The sequence below is a fragment of the Mustela lutreola genome, chromosome 1 (genome assembly GCF_030435805.1).
Source record: "Mustela lutreola isolate mMusLut2 chromosome 1, mMusLut2.pri, whole genome shotgun sequence".
NCBI lineage: Eukaryota > Metazoa > Chordata > Mammalia > Carnivora > Mustelidae > Mustela > Mustela lutreola.
In genome coordinates this window covers 240,446,349-240,465,016 of record NC_081290.1, presented here as the reverse complement: position 1 = coordinate 240,465,016, position 18,668 = coordinate 240,446,349, and the positions used below count along the sequence as shown (strand labels likewise).

The 18,668-nt window shown below is 35.8% G+C and overlaps 1 protein-coding gene across 2 annotated transcripts in view; it reads left to right on the top strand.

The window, feature by feature from the left end:
- Positions 1 to 18,668, top strand: part of SBF2 (SET binding factor 2) — a 479,243-nt gene that overhangs the window by 225,261 nt on the left and 235,314 nt on the right. For both annotated transcript variants that reach the window (XM_059135879.1, XM_059135868.1), the window contains exons 4-6: positions 4,966 to 5,088; positions 6,382 to 6,492; positions 8,627 to 8,732. In XM_059135879.1, coding sequence (XP_058991862.1) covers positions 4,966 to 5,088; positions 6,382 to 6,492; positions 8,627 to 8,732 — 340 coding nt within the window. The remainder of the gene's footprint in view (positions 1 to 4,965; positions 5,089 to 6,381; positions 6,493 to 8,626; positions 8,733 to 18,668) is intronic.

The following is an 18,668-nucleotide window of genomic DNA, read 5'->3' as shown; positions in this document are numbered from 1 at the left end:
TAGAATAATCTGTTAATCTGTTTATTAACTTTCTAAGGATATAGAACCTATGAACATCAACACACTTCAGTTTCACATATTTTGTATTTTAAAATAATTTATGATAGCCTTTCCCAGTGTATTCCATAGGGCACTAGATCCTCTAAATGTTCTGTAATAAAGAGGTTTCACTGGTCCAAAAAGTTTGAGAAATATTTTATATCTCCTTTGCGTGGCATTGTACAAACAGTATTTGCATGTCAAAGTCTGAGAAACTGTGCAGTAAAGAAAGCTGTTTTACTTGGCTTTAACTTACTGTTTGCAAAATTATTTGATTTGAAAACCTTTTTGCTAAGTAGTATATATTAGTTTTCAGTAGAAAACACTTTGGAAAATGCTTCCTTAGTATATCTTAAAAATTATGGACTATGTGCCACTTAAAAATAGAAAGCTTTCTGGGTGAAAATATAGTAGCTCTACAAATAAATTTGTTCTACCTTCAGAACACTATAGAACCCAGGAACTGTTAAAGGGGGAAAATATCTGGATATTGTCTTTGCTAAAGGTAAATTTAATTCTGACTATTGGCCTGATTTGTCTGAAGGCCTGTTATCCTGATATGTGTATTTCTCATGTAGTCATTGTTTTCTAGACTGATGCAAGGAAAAACCAGGTTTTATCATGTGGACGTGTCAACATGATTAACAAGAAACAGAGTAGCTTTTCGGGGAGAATTATAGACCTTACAGAACTTTGCAACTACTTATTCTCTTTTATTTCCAATTGGAAAATTTTAAAGTCCTTAAACTGCATAACCAAGGCAGTTTTATATAGTAGCGCACTGTAAATAATTGCTTATATTTCAAAAGGGAAAGGTAGAACTGATAATTTTTTATTTCTGTAATTCCTTTTATACTCTTTTTAAAAGACTTTATTTATTTATTTATTTGGCAGAGGGAGGGAGAGTAGGAGCTGTGGGAGAGGGGCAGAGGAAGAGGGAGGTGCAGACTCCATCCCAGGACCCTGAGATCATGACCCGAGCGTAAGGTAGAGGCTTAATGACTGAGCCAACCAGGTGCCCTCCTTTTAACCTCCTTTCTAACCGGAATGTTTAAAGAAATATTCTAAGAGGAGGTTTAGTATGAAATAGCATTGTTGAAAGTGAGCTTGGCACAGAGATGATACTGTATTCAGCAAGAAGATAGAAGAGATAGGAATCAAGTATCAAGAATGCAACAAAGTTGAGGTTGATGGATTAAACCTAAGTGATAGGATGAACTTCCTGAATAATATGCCTATGGAGTCAGTCCATAAAATCTGTAATCTAATAATTCTTAGCATTTTTGTTTCAAGATATGTTCAAAGGGCAATAGCATTTTTGAGGCAGATTGATATGGTGAATACTAACTTATCCCATATTATTGAAGCAAAGAGTCTGTGACCTATATAGAATGTAAACTACACAGAAGCTGAGAATTCCACTAGTACGTGTAGTCCATAGTAATAATAGGCAGAAAAAAAATCTGTAAATGGGCAAGCTGTGATAGGTACAAAGGGTAAGGTGACTTTGTGAGTTAATTCAGTGAAGAGTGTTGAAGATAAACTTATTATCTTTAAAAAAAGATGAATTTGTATCTTTAATCAGACCTACTAGAAATAGGAATACTTTTAGGATAGGAAAAGGGTTGCAGATGTTGTTCATGAGATAAAATATGTGAAAATGTTTTCTGCTACAAAGTATTAAATGTTGGGGCTCCTGGGTGGCTCAGCCCATAGGTGTCTGCCTTTGGCTTAGATCATGATCCTGGGGTCCTGGGATCCAGCTCTGCATGGGTTCCCTGCTCAGCAGGGAGCCTGCTTCTCTCTCTGCCGCTTGTGTTCTCTCACTTGCTCACTCCCTCTCTCTCTCTCAAATGAACAAATAAAATCTTCAAAAAAAAATCAAGTTTGAAATCATTATTATAAGGTCATAAGATTCATATCCTATGTTTTAAATTTACTGCTTATTTTTACGTTTCCATATCTTTTTGTTAATAACTGTTCGGTTAGTGAATGTTTAGTTAAAGAATAGCTTTAAGAAATGACCAATGCAGGGCGCCTGAATGGCTCAGTTTTGTGCTCTCTCTCAGTCAAATAAATAAATAAAATCTTAAAAAAAAAAGATGATCAATGCACTCTATTTTATGTTTTGGTCAAAGTAGGTTAATAGTCATTTAATTGAAATGGTTATCTCCTTAGTCAAGCTGGCTTTTAATGGTACTCTAGGGGATTTATCACAGTCTCATAAAATGAATAGCTTTATCTCTTTGAGGAATTTTAGTCATTCTTTTGTCATTTCAGATTTGTTAGTAATCCACAAAGAATATGATTCATTATGTGTGGAAATCTTCGGCAATTCATATTCATCACATTTTTATTATTTCTAAGGATTTCAGAAACCAACCTTTAACAAAGCTTTTGCTTTGCAACAAATGAAAATCATTCAAGAGCATAGGGACCTTATAACACATACAAAAAGTAAACAGATAGTTCCTTTTGGATATGTGCATTCCATAGACATCTAGTACTTGGTTATATTTCACAGTATTAGAAAATATACGGGCTCCAAAGGAGATAGAAAATATAGTTCTTGGCTTCTACGTGTGGGGAAGGATACTTCCCTTAGTAAAATATCCAGAAAACTATTCTAAGAAAATTCATTCCTGCAGTGAAGAAATACTCAGAAAGTATGTGCGCATGTGGCCAACTTTTGTTTTAGGAACTGGGAAATTACCAGTAGGCAAGACAGAAATCCTCGTTTTTATGGAGCATATTCTAATGGAAGAGACAGACAAACAAAAAATAAGTGGAATGGGTAGTATGTTGGATGGTAACAAGTGCCATGGGAAAAAATAAAGCAAAGGAAGAAGGCAGGGCATGTTAGAGAATTGCAATTTTATTTTATTTTATTTTTAAGCTATTTATTTACTTATTTATTTGAGAGAGAGCAAGCTAGAGAGACAGAGAGCTTACAAGAGCTCAAGCATGAGCAGGGGCTGGGCAGAGGGATTAGCAGACTCCCACAGAACAGGAACCTGATGGGGGACTTGACTTAACTGACTGAGCCACCCAGGCACCCCAGAACTCCAATTTTAAATAGGGTGCCAGCAAAGGCTTAACAGCAGAAGTCACTTGAATGAAGACCTAATGGAAATGAGGGAATTCATCATTAGAATATCTGTGAAAAGAGTATTCTAGGGAGAGGAAGAAAGTAATAAGATCCTTGGCTGGGAGCATGTCCAGCACGTTTTAGAGCTACAAGGAAGTAGAATGGGGCTAAAGTGGAATGGGAGAGATTGAAGGAGCCTGGTAAAATAATGCAGACAGGCAGTGATGGTGGCTTATAGTATTGTGGTAGCAGTGGACATGGTAAGCAGTCAGGATTTGCTGACAGTTTGGATATGAGATACAAAAGAGAGAGGAATCAGCGATTTTGATCTGCCAAATGGAAAGAGGATTTCTATGAACAGAGGCTGAAAATACTGTAGGAGGAATAGAGTTCAGGGAGAAACACTGGAGCTGTGTTTTAGACATGCTTAAGATACCTGTTAGTGGGGGCACCTGGGTGGCTCATTCGTTAAGCATCCGACCTCAGCTCAGGTCATGATCCCACAGTCCTGGGATGGAGCCTTACATTGGGCTCTCTGCTCGGCAGGAAGCCTGCTTCTCCCTCTCCCACTCCCCCTGCTTGTGTTCCCTCTCTCACTGTGTCTCTCTCTGTCAAATAAATAAAATCTTAAAAAAAAAAAAAAAAAAAAGATACCGTTAGTCATCTAAGTAGAGCTGTAAAGCAGACAGTTGGATATGGCTTTTTGTGGCATTTTGGGGAGAGGTTTGGTGGGAGAAAGGAGTTTGGAGATGTATGATATCTTGGTAAACTGTGCTGAGAAGTAAGACTAGGAGAAAAATGAATAAAGAAAGCTTTCAGGAGGGAGATCAAATTTTGAGCTGGAACTTTGATTAATGGAAAAGAGAAGGAAGAGGATTCTGGTTAGGGAAAATGACCTGGCATCTTAGAATATCATTTAGAAATAAATCTGAATGCTTTACTCTCTTGTCTTTTTTTCTTTGAAATATTGTTTTGAAATATTGTTATGAAAGTTTTATAGTGTATCATAAAGTATTATGGAACAGTAGGTACATGGGAAATATTTGTGGACACATAAATGAGAATAATGTTTTCAAAGCTTATTTCACTAATTAGTACTTTTAGTCATTGAAATGTAGGATATTTTTTATTATAGATGTTTTTATTGTGCTAAAAATACATGACATAAGATTCAGCATTTTAACCATTATTAAAGTGTACAGTTCACTGGTAGTAAGTATATTCCAAAACTTAGTTTTGTGTATAAAGATATTGTCTCTTCTCAAAAAATGTTGCTTACTAACAAAAGGAATTTAGAGCCAGTTGGGCTTTACTTCTAAGCACACTGAGCATTCTGTAAGTCTTAGAATCCTAAATGATCATCACTTTTGTTTGAAAGATTGAAACAATTAGAAAAACAAGAATGAAAATTAGTGCCTTACTTCTGAAACAGATCTTTTCTTTCTTAAAAACTGACTTTCCATTTAAGTGAGTGTCATTTTTAGTTGTTTGGGTCACTATTTAAATAATTTGAATGTGTTTTCTTTACCTTTGATTACTGGTACCTCCCTCAGAAACCAAATGCTCCTATAAAGCTGTGGTATGAATCTATAGCATAAGGAGCTTTTCAGAAGTGAAATAAGCGTGCCTTCCTTTATAACTTTTTGCCTGCTTACTTGCTTCTTAGATTCCTGTCAAAGTCTGTGTCTTTACTTTTGAGTTTTGTAAATTATATTATAAATTATATTTTATAATTAACTTTGGATTTTATAAATTACGTGAAAATGTGTGATATGTCTGTTTTTTGTGTTATAAACCTAGGAAATTCTGTCTCTTGATTACAGTGCATCTTTTTCTAGGGAACAAAGAAGGAAGAGATTGAAGGTGAAGTGGAAGTGTCTGGTTTAATTCAGCCTGCAGAAGTGTTTGCTCCCAAAAGCCTGGTGTTGGTATCCAGATTAGATTATCCAGAAATTTTTAGGGTAAAGAACTCACAGTTGTCATTATTGATTTGTATTATTGTGTGAATCTATTTTGAGTGAACCATGGTAGCATGATTTTTTATTTAAAATGTCTTTAAATTGATTTAGGGATCCATCAATAAAACAAATTTAGTGTGAACTGAAAAATGTGTTTATGTTGGGTAAAATAAATTCCTGAGTTAATATGACTATTTAAACTTATAAAGATGTAGTGTTTGCTTTAATATAGATCCCATGGCTACTGATTCCAAAATTTATGAATCTAAAAGAAATTATTTGATTGCTTGTAGCAAATTTAAAATGCATTAGCAATAGAACAATTCTGTCTGTTTTTATTTATCTTCTTTTGAGGAATATCAGGCCCAAGTAAGTAGAATGGATATTTGCAATTTCAAAAAGTTCTGATTGCCAGGATGGCTTTAAAATATTCTTTACTTCCAGATATTTTCCTTTTTGAGACACTCAGAATTTTTCCAATGCAAAAATTTTTTTATTTAGTTATAAATACATTTAAGCTATGAAGGAAGAGGGCTATTCTTTTATTTCAGTTGCTACCTTTGGTAATAGTAATGTTGATTATTGTCCAAAATCACAGATCTTTTGAAGGGTATAAAATATACCTTAACATTTCCCAAGGACTTGGAATTTCTGGAAAACTTTGTATATTACTGAGATTATATATTGTATAAAAATTAGCTTCATTTCAAGATTTCAGTGATAATGGGTAACTTCTAACAAATTCTAATGTTTTAAAGTCACAAATTTAAATAAACTGAATCATTTGTAAAGGTTGTATTTTGTCTTCCATTTTACTATCTACCTTCTTCTGAGCTTAAAGTGTTTATAATATCTTATCTCTATTTTACTAACCTCTATTTTGTAATAATTCACAGAATTTTTCTGTAAAGCAGATGTTCTGAATTTGTAAGAATCACAAAAATATAAAATTTCTTAATTTTTATCTTGAAATTGGGAGTTTTGCAAAGTAAGAGAAAAACAGTTTTAAAGCCCTACAAATTTGCTAAAGTGGTTATCTGAGCTCAAGCCCCTGTTTTACAAATTATAGATTTCTGTTTTTTATAAACTTACCTCAAAAGCTCATTTAGAGCGTCTGATTAAGGAAGAAAATTTAATAAACCTAATAACATTTGCTGCTAAAAATTTGTTCTGTGGTCATTGTAGGATATACTTTACTGACTTCAAAGGGAAATTTCCTAGCAGCAGATGTCGCAGCAATTTATTTTCAATGCTTACTTTTTCCATGAAAAAACTGCATGCATCTTCTCTTTGCAGGCTTGCCTAGGTTTGATCTACACTGTTTATGTGGATAGTCTGAATGTCTCCTTGGAAAGTCTCATTGCAAACCTGTGTGCATGCCTTGTCCCAGCGGCTGGAGGGTCTCAGGTAAATAGAATGAGAAGGGAAATGAAGAGGACCTATTCCTCTTTTTTTCTCCTCCAGTTAATTTAATTTATGAAGGAAAGGGGGGAAAAAAAAAGGTCCTTGAATATTCTCATTTTAAAGAAGATCTTAGTTAACCATTATCCCTATGGTCTGCCTTCTAGAGAGAGACCCAAGATTCCATTCTTTTCTTAGGTCACGAGGTTAATTTTAACTCCGGGTTCACCTTTAACATAGCATAATTAGTAGTCATATTTTGTGTAACTTGAACTCTAGTTTACATTTTCTTGGAAACACACTTTTTAAAATATTTAAACATTTAAAAAATACATTCTTTTTGCCTTTCTTCCTCTTCTATGTAGTTATGGCTCATTTTATTAACTTATATAAAAAATTTATAAGTGATTAAAAATTAGGAGATAACATTAAGAAAACTCTCAAAACATTTTTTTTGTAGCACTTATAACTACTTCTGAATAGGTTTATTTATTTATTCATTTTCCTGGATAACAGCAATTATACATGACCCTAAAACCATTTTTCTGTGTTTGTTATCTTTAACAGAATAGCTCACATGTAAGCTTTGAAAGAAGGTGGCTTATTTTTCTTATTTCAGTTTGCTACCTTTAGCAATAATAATGTTGATGATCATGTGGAATCACAGATCTTTCCTAAAAAGTGTAATCTGTTCCTTAAAATTTCCCAAGGATTTTGTCATATATTTAGCCTTAAGGGAGAACATTAAATTATTTTACTGGAACAAAACTTTGTTAGAGTGGTCATGGGTTTTTCATCTTGTTTGTCCAAGGATTTTTATTTTCCTCTCTGCAGTAGAACCTCAGCTTCTATGTCTCAGTGTTTCTAGAGGACCAAACTTAAAAAAAAAAAAATTCTTCTCCTTAAGCCCTAAAACTGATTAGTTGATTGTGTATTTTGTTTATTCTTGTGTAATACTGTAGAAGAGGACAGCCCTCTAAAACTTCAATTGTTTATCCTCCTCAGTCTGACAGAGATGATACTTGCAGTGAAACGGACATCCATTTGCTTTACCCTTTGCCTTTTAACTGTGTTTTGTCTTACCTGGTATCTTCTGTTTTTCTTTAATTTTTATTCCCTTTTTTCCCTCCTGTTCCCTATTCCCTCAGTCTTCTCCCCCTGCTCCAAGGGAAGAATATAAAATATGAGTTTGGTCACAAATGACATAAATTTGATAGCAGTGGAATTGCTTCATGGACCTTTATCATGGTGGGATTTCTGCTAACTTTATTTTGTGAATTTATTTTTTAATTAAAAAAATTTTTTTGTGGGGCGCCTGGGTGGCTCAGTGGGTTAAAGCCTCTGCCTTCAGCTCAGGTCATGGTCCCAGGGTCCTGGTATCGAGCCCCGCATCAGGCTCTCTGCTCAGCAGGGAGCCTGCTTCCTCCCCTCTCTCTGCCTACTTGTAACCTCTGTCTGTCAAATAAATAAATAAAAATCTTAAATAAAAAAATTTTTTTTTTTTTGTTGGAGGATACCAGGATGGCTCAGGTGGTTAAGCATTTGCCTTCAGCTCAGGTCATGATCCCAGGGTCCTGGGATCGAGTCCTGTGTCGGGCTCCCTGCTCTATGGGGAACATGCTTCTCCAGATTCTGCTTCCACAACCCCTGCCTTTGTGCTCTTTCTGTCTTTCTCTCCATTTCTCTGACAAATAAGTAAAAAAATAATTAAAAAAGTAAACTTTTTATTGTGGCTACTAAAATTTTAAAATATTGCATATATGGTTCATATTATATAGTTTTATTTCTTCCTCCAAGTTTTATTGACATAAAATTGGCATAAAAACGTTGACTTTAATGTTTTATTATTTTTTAGGTAACTGTGATTGTCAGCGATTTTTATATCTCATCATTTAATAAATTGCAGCTTTCTCCTTACTGAATTTTCTTATACCATGATCATATGAGCATAGTGTAACTTGAATGTTATCAGCTACATTTTTATTCTTGGCATCTACTAATTGGGTCTTACAGGGTTATCACCAACTCAATATTCAAAAAAATTTTAAAAATTTGAACTTAAAGGGATTTTTTTTTTGTCTTAAGAAAATGTCTGAAAAGAAATCATTTATGTTTCTGTGTGTGTTTTCCCATTCTGCAGAAGCTGTTTTCCTTGGGTGCAGGAGACAGACAGCTGATCCAGACTCCTTTGCATGATAGTCTTCCTGTCACAGGCACTAGCGTCGCTCTTCTGTTTCAGCAGTTGGGTATGTTTTTCCCCCCATTGTCAGTGTCCTCCTGTGGATTAATTTTAAGCACAATACCTGATACATAAAATAGATAATTATGTGGGTCCTAATCTTTTTTTTTATTTTTTTAATTAATTTTTTTTTTTAAAGATTTTATTTATTCATTTGACAGAGAGATATCACAAGCAGATGGAGAGACAGGCAGAGAGAGACAGAGAGAGAGAGGGAAGCAGGCTCCCTGCTGAGCAGAGAGCCCGATACGGGACTCGATCCCAGGACCCTGAGATCATGACCTGAGCCGAAGGCAGCGGCTTAACCCACTGAGCCACCCAGGCACATGTGGGTCCTAATCTTAAATGATGCTTATTCTTTTTTTTTTTTTAATTTTTAATTTTTTATAAACATATATTTTTATCCCCAGGGGTACAGGTCTGTAAATCACCAGGTTTACACACTTCACAGCACTCACCAAAGCACATACCCTCCCCAATGTCCATAATCCCACCCCCTTCTCCCAACCCCCCTCCCCCCAGCAACCCTCAATTTGTTTTGTGAGATTAAGAGTCACTTATGGTTTGTCTCCCTCCCAATTCCATCTTGTTTCATTGATTCTTCTTCTACCCACTTAAGCCCCATGTTGCATCACCACTTCCTCATATCAGGGAGATCATATGATAGTTGTCTTTCTCTGCTTGACTTATTTCGCTAAGCATGATACACTCTGGTTCCATCCATGTTGTCGCAAATGGCAAGATTTCATTTCTTTTGATGGCTGCATAGTATTCCATTGCGTATATATACCACATCTTCTTGATCCATTCATCTGTGGATGGACATCTAGGTTCTTTCCATAGTTTGGCTATTGTGGACATTGCTGCTATAAACATTCGGGTGCACGTGCCCCTTTGGATCACTACGTTTGTATCTTTAGGGTAAATACCCAGTAGTGCAATTGCTGGGTCATAGGCAGTTCTATTTTCAACATTTTGAGGAACCTCCATGCTGTTTTCCAGAGTGGCTGCACCAGCTTGCATTCCCACCAACAGTGTAGGAGGGTTCCCCTTTCTCTGAATGATGCTTATTCTTTTAAAAGATTTTTAACTCTGGCCTCTTTTGCTCTGGAGTCAGTTAGACATACAGAAAATAGGCAGATTTTCCTTATGTTTTAAAAGATGAATAGATGGTATATTTTGCTTTTCCTTTACTGAATTACTTTTGCAGAAACCTTGTCGAATGAAACAGAAAGTCCTGTCCTTCTAATCCATGATCTGGATCGGAACTTTATCACCATATTTTCTAGCAATGAAAAGGCTCAAGAATTGCAGGGAGGATACAATAAAGTGCACTCTGTCTATCGGACAGCTTGTACTTCCTTTAAGGAATCATACAACTTTAAAGTGAAGATGTTTCTGATTGGGGCTGCCAGAGATTCCTATTTACTCTACCTCTTACTTGTCCTTTATATGTGCCTGCGTATGAGTGTCCCACTCTCTTTGATTCAGTCTTTGTCATTGTTCTCCATCTGTCTTTGTCTTTTTTAAGTTACATTGAAACCTTCCCTTCCGTAGGGTTCATGTTATTATCCATGGGATTATTATTACCTTACACAAAACTTCCAGCCTCTTGTTTCCCTTCTGTTTCATGCTGAGTTTTGCTTCTAACTCAGCTTTCTTTTTTTTTTTTTTTTTTTAAGATTTTATTTATTTATTTGACAGAGAGAGGTCACAAGTAGACAGAGAGGCAGGCAGAGAGAGAGAGGGAAGCAAGCTCCCCGCTGAGCAGAGAGCCCGATGCGGGACTCGATCCCAGGACCCCGAGATCATGACCTGAGCCGAAGGCAGCAGCTTAACCCACTGAGCCACCCAGGCGCCCCTAGCTCAGCTTTCTAAATTGTCACTCCTTTTTCATTAATGGTCCCATCCTTATTCTTCTGCTGTGACTTCAGTTGTCAAATTTAGAAAGCCTCAGAAGAAATTAATGTAAATATACAGTTTTATAGTATCTTAGTAAAGATTAATGGTGATACCAATCCCAAAGTAGTAGGGAATCCTATTACTAAAAATCCCTTACATCTGCTTCCCGTCAGGAGTTCAAACACTAAAAAATTACCTATCCCTTCATCTCTCCCCTCCAAAAATACTCTGCTGCTCACTAAGTCATTTCAACTCAGTCCTAATGTAATTAAAGCTATATTTTTTCTTAATAGGTGAAATAGGTAATTTCCCTGGTGGTACTTTGTTCTCTAAAGAATATCTTGGTTTTGTTTTTGTTTTTTAAAGATGTTATTTATTTATTTGAGAGAGAGAGAGAGAGATCACAAGAGGCAGGCGGAGAGGGGGGAAGCAGGCTCCCTGCTGAGCAGAGAGCCCAATACAGGGCTCAATCCCAGGACTCTGGGATCATGACCCTTGCCAAAGGCAGAGGCTTAACCCACTGAGCCACCCAGTGCCCCAAGAATATCTTGTTGATTAAATACTCTTTCCATAATCTTCTAGAAATAATTTTCAGGAGTTCATTGGTTATCTGAACCCTGTCCATGGTCCCTACTAACCATTGACTTGGTTGATTTTAGCCAAGGGTTATTCACATGACTTTTTTACTTTTAGAAGAGACTGTATACCTCATACAAGGGTTAGTAAAAACAAAGATTTACCATTAAGGGGAACAGAAAAATAGTGACACAAATAAAATAATCTGCCTTTTATCTTAATGAGTGCTTTAGAACCCTGTTATGTTTTTGAGTTTTTACAATGGTTTGACCAGGGGGAGGGGAGGGATGTTACTGGCATTTAGGGCCCAGGACCAGGGATATTAAACATCCCTTATGCATGATGTATGTGTACCAGAAGAGTTTTTAACCTCAAAAAGACCGGTAGCACTCCCACTGTGAAAAACTACTGTAGATAAAGTATAATTTATAAAACCTGGACATGTGTTCAAGTAATGGTGGACTATATAATTTAGACTAACCGTCTTAATAACAACTAGAAAAACTATGTAAATATGAACATCATCTACTTGAAAGCATGAGAGGCAGTAAAGATACTAAAGGAAACCTAGAGAAGTGAGCCATATATTTGGGACCAGTTTTTCCCAGAGCATCTGTTGATTTTGGAAGAATTAACTGAAAAGCTGATCACAGCAGTATTGATATCCCACAGGGAGCATGAAAACTGAGGTCAGGTTTTATCAAGGGAGATTTCTTTATAAAGCACTCATGCTTTGAGTTGAGACTACAAAGGATCACAACATAGGAATGAGTAAATCACAAGTAAACAAGGTCCACACAAGATCCCTTGAGAAAATGAAGTGGAACTTGAAATCATTTTAATTCCTTGAAATGATTATTATGATCCTTGATGCTACTGTCTCTAGCCATATAGTACAAGTAAAAGTAAATTCCTCTCTGGAACAAGGTAATTGCATTCTAGGTCTTCAGTATGTCTACAGAGTTTGCCCAGCACTCAATCAAAAATGACCAGAAATATGAGGACTAATCCTATATGAAAGAAATACAGAAGAAACTATAGAAATATGAGGACTAATCCTATATGAAAGAAATACAGAAGAAACTATAGATAATATAAAAACCCACAGGGCACCAGAAAAATAGTTAGCAAATCCACATATTTAAATAATTGTGCTTAAAATAGTGAAGGAGATAAACAGTCAAGACTTAGAATTTGGGGGGGTGACATCAGCAAGATGGCAGCATAAGAAGTCCTAGTCCTTTTTCTTCCACAGGAGCGTTGCTTTAATAGTGATATACTGACCAAAATACCTTTATGAGAATTCCAGAATCTAGCAAAGAATTTCCAATACCCCAGGTGATCACAAAGCTGAGAACAGACACATTAAAATGGGTAAAAAGAACAATTTCACTTTACCCTGTCAGCCTCTCTCCTAAGCCAGCACAGCTCAGCACTGGGAGAGGACACCTCAGCTTGCCACCTCTCCTTGGGGGAGGGGGAAGGAGAAGAATGGAGTATGTATGCAATTTTCCAGCTTTATGGAGGGCTGCCTGAGGGTGAGACTGTCTCAACTCATTTGGAGCACTGACCGAATCAGCACTGTTTTGATGCCACTGAGAACAAAGAAGAGTGAAGGGTAGAGCTTGCTGTATCATCGCTGCTTGTGGCAGTTGGCAGAAGGTGCACAACTTGGGGCATATCCCTTAGGAGGGAGGGAGAGGGAAAACAATATTCCAGCTTTTCAGAGTGCTACCTGAATATTGGCAAAGTTATAGGGGAGTTGTGAATTTAATTCACTGCTGATGAGAATGTGAATTAGAGCACAGTTTAAACCAAATAATCCAGTCATTCCACTCCTAAGGCTTTCACTCCATTTACCTAAAGAAAATGATAGCATTGTCCATAAAATACTTGTATACGAATGTTCATATTCACATTTCTGTAATAGTATATAACTGGGAACAAGATCAGTGTTCATCAATGGCAGTGGATAATGGTGATGATAATGGGTAAATAATCTCTGATATATCCATACAGTGGAATGCTACTAAGCAATGCAAAGTAATGAATTATTGATATATGCTACAGCATGGATTAATCAGAAAATAATTATGCTGAATTTAAAAAGCCTTACAAAGAAGAATGCATACTGTATGATTTGGTTTCTATAAAGCTCAAGAAAATACAGTCTAATCTGTAGTAATAGAAACAGGTCACTGGTTGCCCTGGGAGTGGGAAGAGAGGGATGACAAAGAGTTAGGAGGAAACTTTGGGATGTTTGTGTTCATTATCTTGATTGTGTGATGATTTATGGTATATGTGTGTGTGCATATGTTAAAGTATATTAAATTCTACAAATGAATTGAGAACCTATATTCATATAAAAACTTATATATGAATGTTCATAGCAGCATTATTCATAATAGCCAAAAAAATAAAAACAACCCAGGTGTCCATCAACTCATAAATGGATAAACAAATCGTGGTATATCCACATAATGGAATAATATTCAGCCATAAAAAGGAGTGATTGTTGTTACATGCTACAAATGAAACAAATCTTGAAAACATTGTGTGAAAGTGAAGGAAGCAAGTCTCAAAGGGCCATAATATTTTGTGATTCCATTTATAGGAAATGTCTACAATAGGGAAGTCCATCAAGACAGAGAGATTAGTGGGTGCCAAGAGCTGATGGGGAGAACAATGGAGTGACTGATGATGAGAATTAGGTTTCTCATCAGGTCATGAAATTGCTTTAGAGTTAGAGACTGGTAATGGTTTTACAACCTATGACTGTGCTAAACCCCACAGAACTGTATGCTATATAAGGGTGAGTTTTATGGTATATGAATTATAACTCAATAAAGAAAAAATTATTAGGGCTTTGTCAAAGGAATTCAGGAGCTATCTTGAAGAGACTTGCATGGATCTACAATGGTATAATTTGAGCTTCATAAATGGTGAAAATTGCAATTTGTTGAAACCCAGCAGATATTTTATCTTTTAAAACAATTTTTAGTTAAAAAAATTTTTAAAATTATTTATATATGTCTAAGAGAGAGAGAGAGCACATGAATGTTGGAGCAGAGGGAGAGGAAGAGCATCTCAAGCAGACTCCCCACTGAGTGCAGAGCCCAACACAGGGCTCAATCTCACGACCCTGAGATCTTGACCTGAGCTGAAACCAAGCATTGATGCCTAATTGACTGAGCCATCCAGCTGCCCCCAGCAAACGTTTTTATGAATTTGTAATAATATTAAATGAAAAACTATCTTAGAATGTGACAGGGAAATGATTTGTTATCTTGAAAACTTATCAATAAAGGAAAAGAATGCAGCATTTATTCTGTCTTGTCTATATGAATTGTAATACAGGATAACCCAGTAGTCGATTAGGGAAGTTATCTCTTTTTAAAAGTATTCTATCAATAAATGAAAAAAATATATAGTGCTAGAACTTCATCATTTTACATTCTTTAGTAATTGAAATTCTCAGCATCAACAAGTATTATGTTAGGAAAGAAAACAGACAGATCTAGCCTTGCCAAACAGTACCTGTAGTTTCGCGGGAGGGATTAAATCTGATTGCAGAAAATATAGAAGATAGGGGAACATAGTGAACTGCACTAGATTGCAGTTGTCAAAATTAGGTTCTTAGACAATGTGGTTTATATATGTGATGAAATATTATTCATCCATGAAATAGAATTAAAATCTTGCTATTTACAACAACATGGATGGAGCTAGAGGGTATAATGCTAAGCATAATAAGTCAGAGAAAGAGAAATACCATATGATTTCACTTATATGTGGAATTTAAGAAAAAAAAATAAGCAAAGGAAAAAAGAGAGAGAAACCAAGAAACATATTCTTCACCAAAGAGAACAAACTGATGTTTACTAGAGGGGAGTGGGGTGGGAGGATGGAGGAAATAGGTGAAGGGGATTAAGAGCGCACTTATCATGATGAGAACTGAGTAATGTATAGAATTGTTGAATCACTGTATTACACACCTGAAACTAATACAACACTGTATGTTAACTCTACTGGAATTAGAATTAGAAACTTAAAAAATAATCTGTTTGTAGAAACTCTATTGGCCAAATGTCCCAGGTTCTTTAATAAATAAATTATAAGGAAGGGAAAGGAGGAGTAATCTCTAGATTAAAAGAGTTGTAAAACATCCTATTTGGGGGGCTTCTTGGTGGCTCAGTCCGTTGAATGTTTGCCTTCAGCTCAGGTTGTGATCTCAGGTTCCTGGGTTCAAGCCAGACTCTGCTCAGTAGCGAGTCTGCTTCTCCTTCTTCCTCTCCCTCTGTGCTTTCTCTCTCTCTCTTTCTCAAATAAATAAACAAATAAATATCTTTTTTTAAAAATCCCCTTTTTAATAGAGTGAGATTGAATTATAGTGTCTAGGAATGCACATTTGGGTGATAAAGCTATAGAAAAAAAATCAGGAAAATGGTTAATAGAAAAGTCAAGATAAAGGTTACTCGTGGCACTAGAGAGGTAGCTCTGATTAGTTGCATGTGGAAGGGTTGCTGGCAAAGTTCTCTTTCTTAAGTAGTGTTTGTAAGATAATTCCTTAAGCCATCTTTTTTATTTGCATGATTTTCTATATTTGTGTTTAATCTTCCAATGAAAATATTTTTTAAAAAACGTATATAACTACGGGCACATGGGTGTCTCAGTCAGTTAAGCACCGGACTCTTGATTTCAGCTCATGTTGTGATCTCAGGGGTCTTGGGATTAAGCCCTGCCTCAGGCTCTGTACTTAGCATAGAGTCTACTTACTCCTCTCCCTCTGCTTCTCCTCCCTGATTGTGTTTTCTTTCTCTTTCTCTCTCTCTATCAGATAAATTAAATAAACAAATAAATAAATAAAATCTTAAACTTATAAAACTATTTTAACTTTTATTATTTTAAAAAGTACAGTGCTTAAACAGATTTTATCCTCAGATAATAGAAAGTCTAGAAGTAGAAGTATAGAAGCAGTACAGGACAGATGTGTTGATTGCCAGATGTCTTCAGGGATGGTATGGAAATTCTCCTCCATGCTTTTTCCCTGTTTATTAGTAAGAAGTTAATAAGACTGTGAGCTTTAAGAACTTCCTCATCTTAGTATTCTGTGTGTCTTCTATATTTGGTATAGTACCTTGGACTCAGAAGACATTAGTATTTTTTGACTAAATGAGTGAATATATTAGCCGTGAAGAAAATGGCAATCATTATTGCATCAGATGTTCTATCTATGGATGAAATGTGCCAGAATGTATGATTATTAGTAATTTGAAGATCACATTTCATTATTTTACTCTCTAGTATGTTTGAGCTGAATTATCTTTTGCTTACATATTCAAAATTTAATTTTCCAGGGAAAAAATAAGGAAAAGATAAGAAAGGGAAGGAAAAAGAAGGATGCCTCTAAAACAGCGCCATGTGCAGAGTTGTAGTTTCCAGAACATGTGGTACTGATAATTCTGACTAAAGGCATGTTCTTATCACCAGTCATTTTGGTTGGACTGTTGTTGAAGGCCAATATTAGACTATTATCAGAGTTCACTACCTGGGTTGGGGTGAGATCGTAGTGGTGGATTTTATAAAACACAGACAGGAAGCAGACAAGTTGTAGCCTTGACCAGTTTTCCTGTGGAAGGTCTAAATGTAATGATACCATTTCCTTGGTTCTTCTCTCCAAGGATTGTTAGGATAATGAATTTGTTTTTCATAGTTTGAGATGTCTCTGTGTTTGCCTGAAATAATTATGTGGACTTTTACCATCAGCCCATAATTTCCTGTCAGTCACCTTTATCTCTTACTTTCCATCTTGTTTATTTGTTTCTTTTAGCCTATGTGAACTATTGTTGTTTACCTGAAGATTTGTGTTTTAAGTGTGGAAAACTAGTTTTGTTTTTGTTTTTTAACGTTAGTAAGATTGTATTCATAGGGCTGGTTTTATAGCCCATCTCATTTTATCATTTAATCCATACTTATTTAACTCAGATGTCCCTCCTTAACCCAAATAATTTTGTGAAATATTCATGACATGTTGTGGGGCGCCTGGGTGGCTCAGTGGGTTAAGCCACTGCCTTTAACTCAGGTCATGATCCCAGTGTCCTGGGATTGAGCCCCGCATCGGGCTCTCTGCTCAGTGGGGAAGCCTGCTTCCCCCTTTCCCTCTGCCTGCCTGTTTGCCTACTTGTGCTCTCTCTCTCTGTGTCAAATAAATAAATAAAATCTTAAAAAAAAAAGTAAAAGAAATATTCAGGACATGTTTTATTATATCCGTTTAGCTATAATTTGGATTTTAATAGCAAGTACACTAGTTTCAGAATATTCCACAGTTTTTACAGTATATTATTTATTAGACTTGTTTTATTTTATTTTAACGATTTTATTTAATTATTTGACAGAGGGAGAAGCAGGGGGAACAGGAGGGGGAGAAGCAGGCTCCCCACTGAGCAGGGAGCCTGATGCAGGGATCAGTCCCAGTACCCTAGGATCATGACTTGAGCTGAAGGCAGAGGCTTAACTGACTGAGCCCAAGTTTCCCTTATTAGACATTTTTATTTTATTAGTATTTTTAAACATTTTATTTATTTATTTGACAGATAGAGATCACAAGTAGGCAGAGAGGCGGGCAGAGAGAGAGAGAAGCAGGCTCCCTGCTGAGCAGAGAGCCTGATGCGGGGCTCTGTCCCAGGACCTTGAGATCATGACCTGAGCTGAAGGCAGAGGCTTAACCCATTGAGCCACCCAGGTGCCCCTTATTAGACATTTTTAAAGTCTTTAAAGTCACAGACTAAAATGATCTTGGACCTTCAGCTATTATCACTCTATTTTCATAAACAGTAGTCTTGTATCATTTGTACTTAATACTTTTTTCCCCAGCTTTATTGAGGTATTTTTGACATATAGCTTATTTAAGTTTAAGGTTTACAACGTGATGACTTGATTCAAATATATATTGTGAAATGTTTACTATAGTAAGGTTAGTTAACACCTCTGTCGCCTTACATAATCATCATTTTTATGTGTATGCTGATAATATTTAAGATCTACTCCCTTAACCACTTTTCAGCATATAATACAGTTTTGTTAATGATAATCACCATGCTATACATTAGATCTCCAGAATTTATTCATTTTATATTTAGAATTTCTGCCCTTTGACCAGCATCTCCCATTTCTCACACCCCTGAGTCCCTGTTAACCACCATTCTACTTTCTATTTCTGTGAATTCAGCTTTTTTTTTTTTTTAATTCCACACATAAGTGAAAACATAGAGTATTTGTCTTTCTCTGTCTGACTTGTTTCACTTAACATAATGCCTTTAAGGTCTGTCCATGTTGTCCCAAAAAAGGATTTCTTCCTTTTTGTGGTCAATAACATTCCATTGTATTGTATGTATTTTTTTAATTCATTTATCCATTTATACTTAGGTTGTTTCCTTGTTTTAGCTGTTATGAATAATGTTGTAAT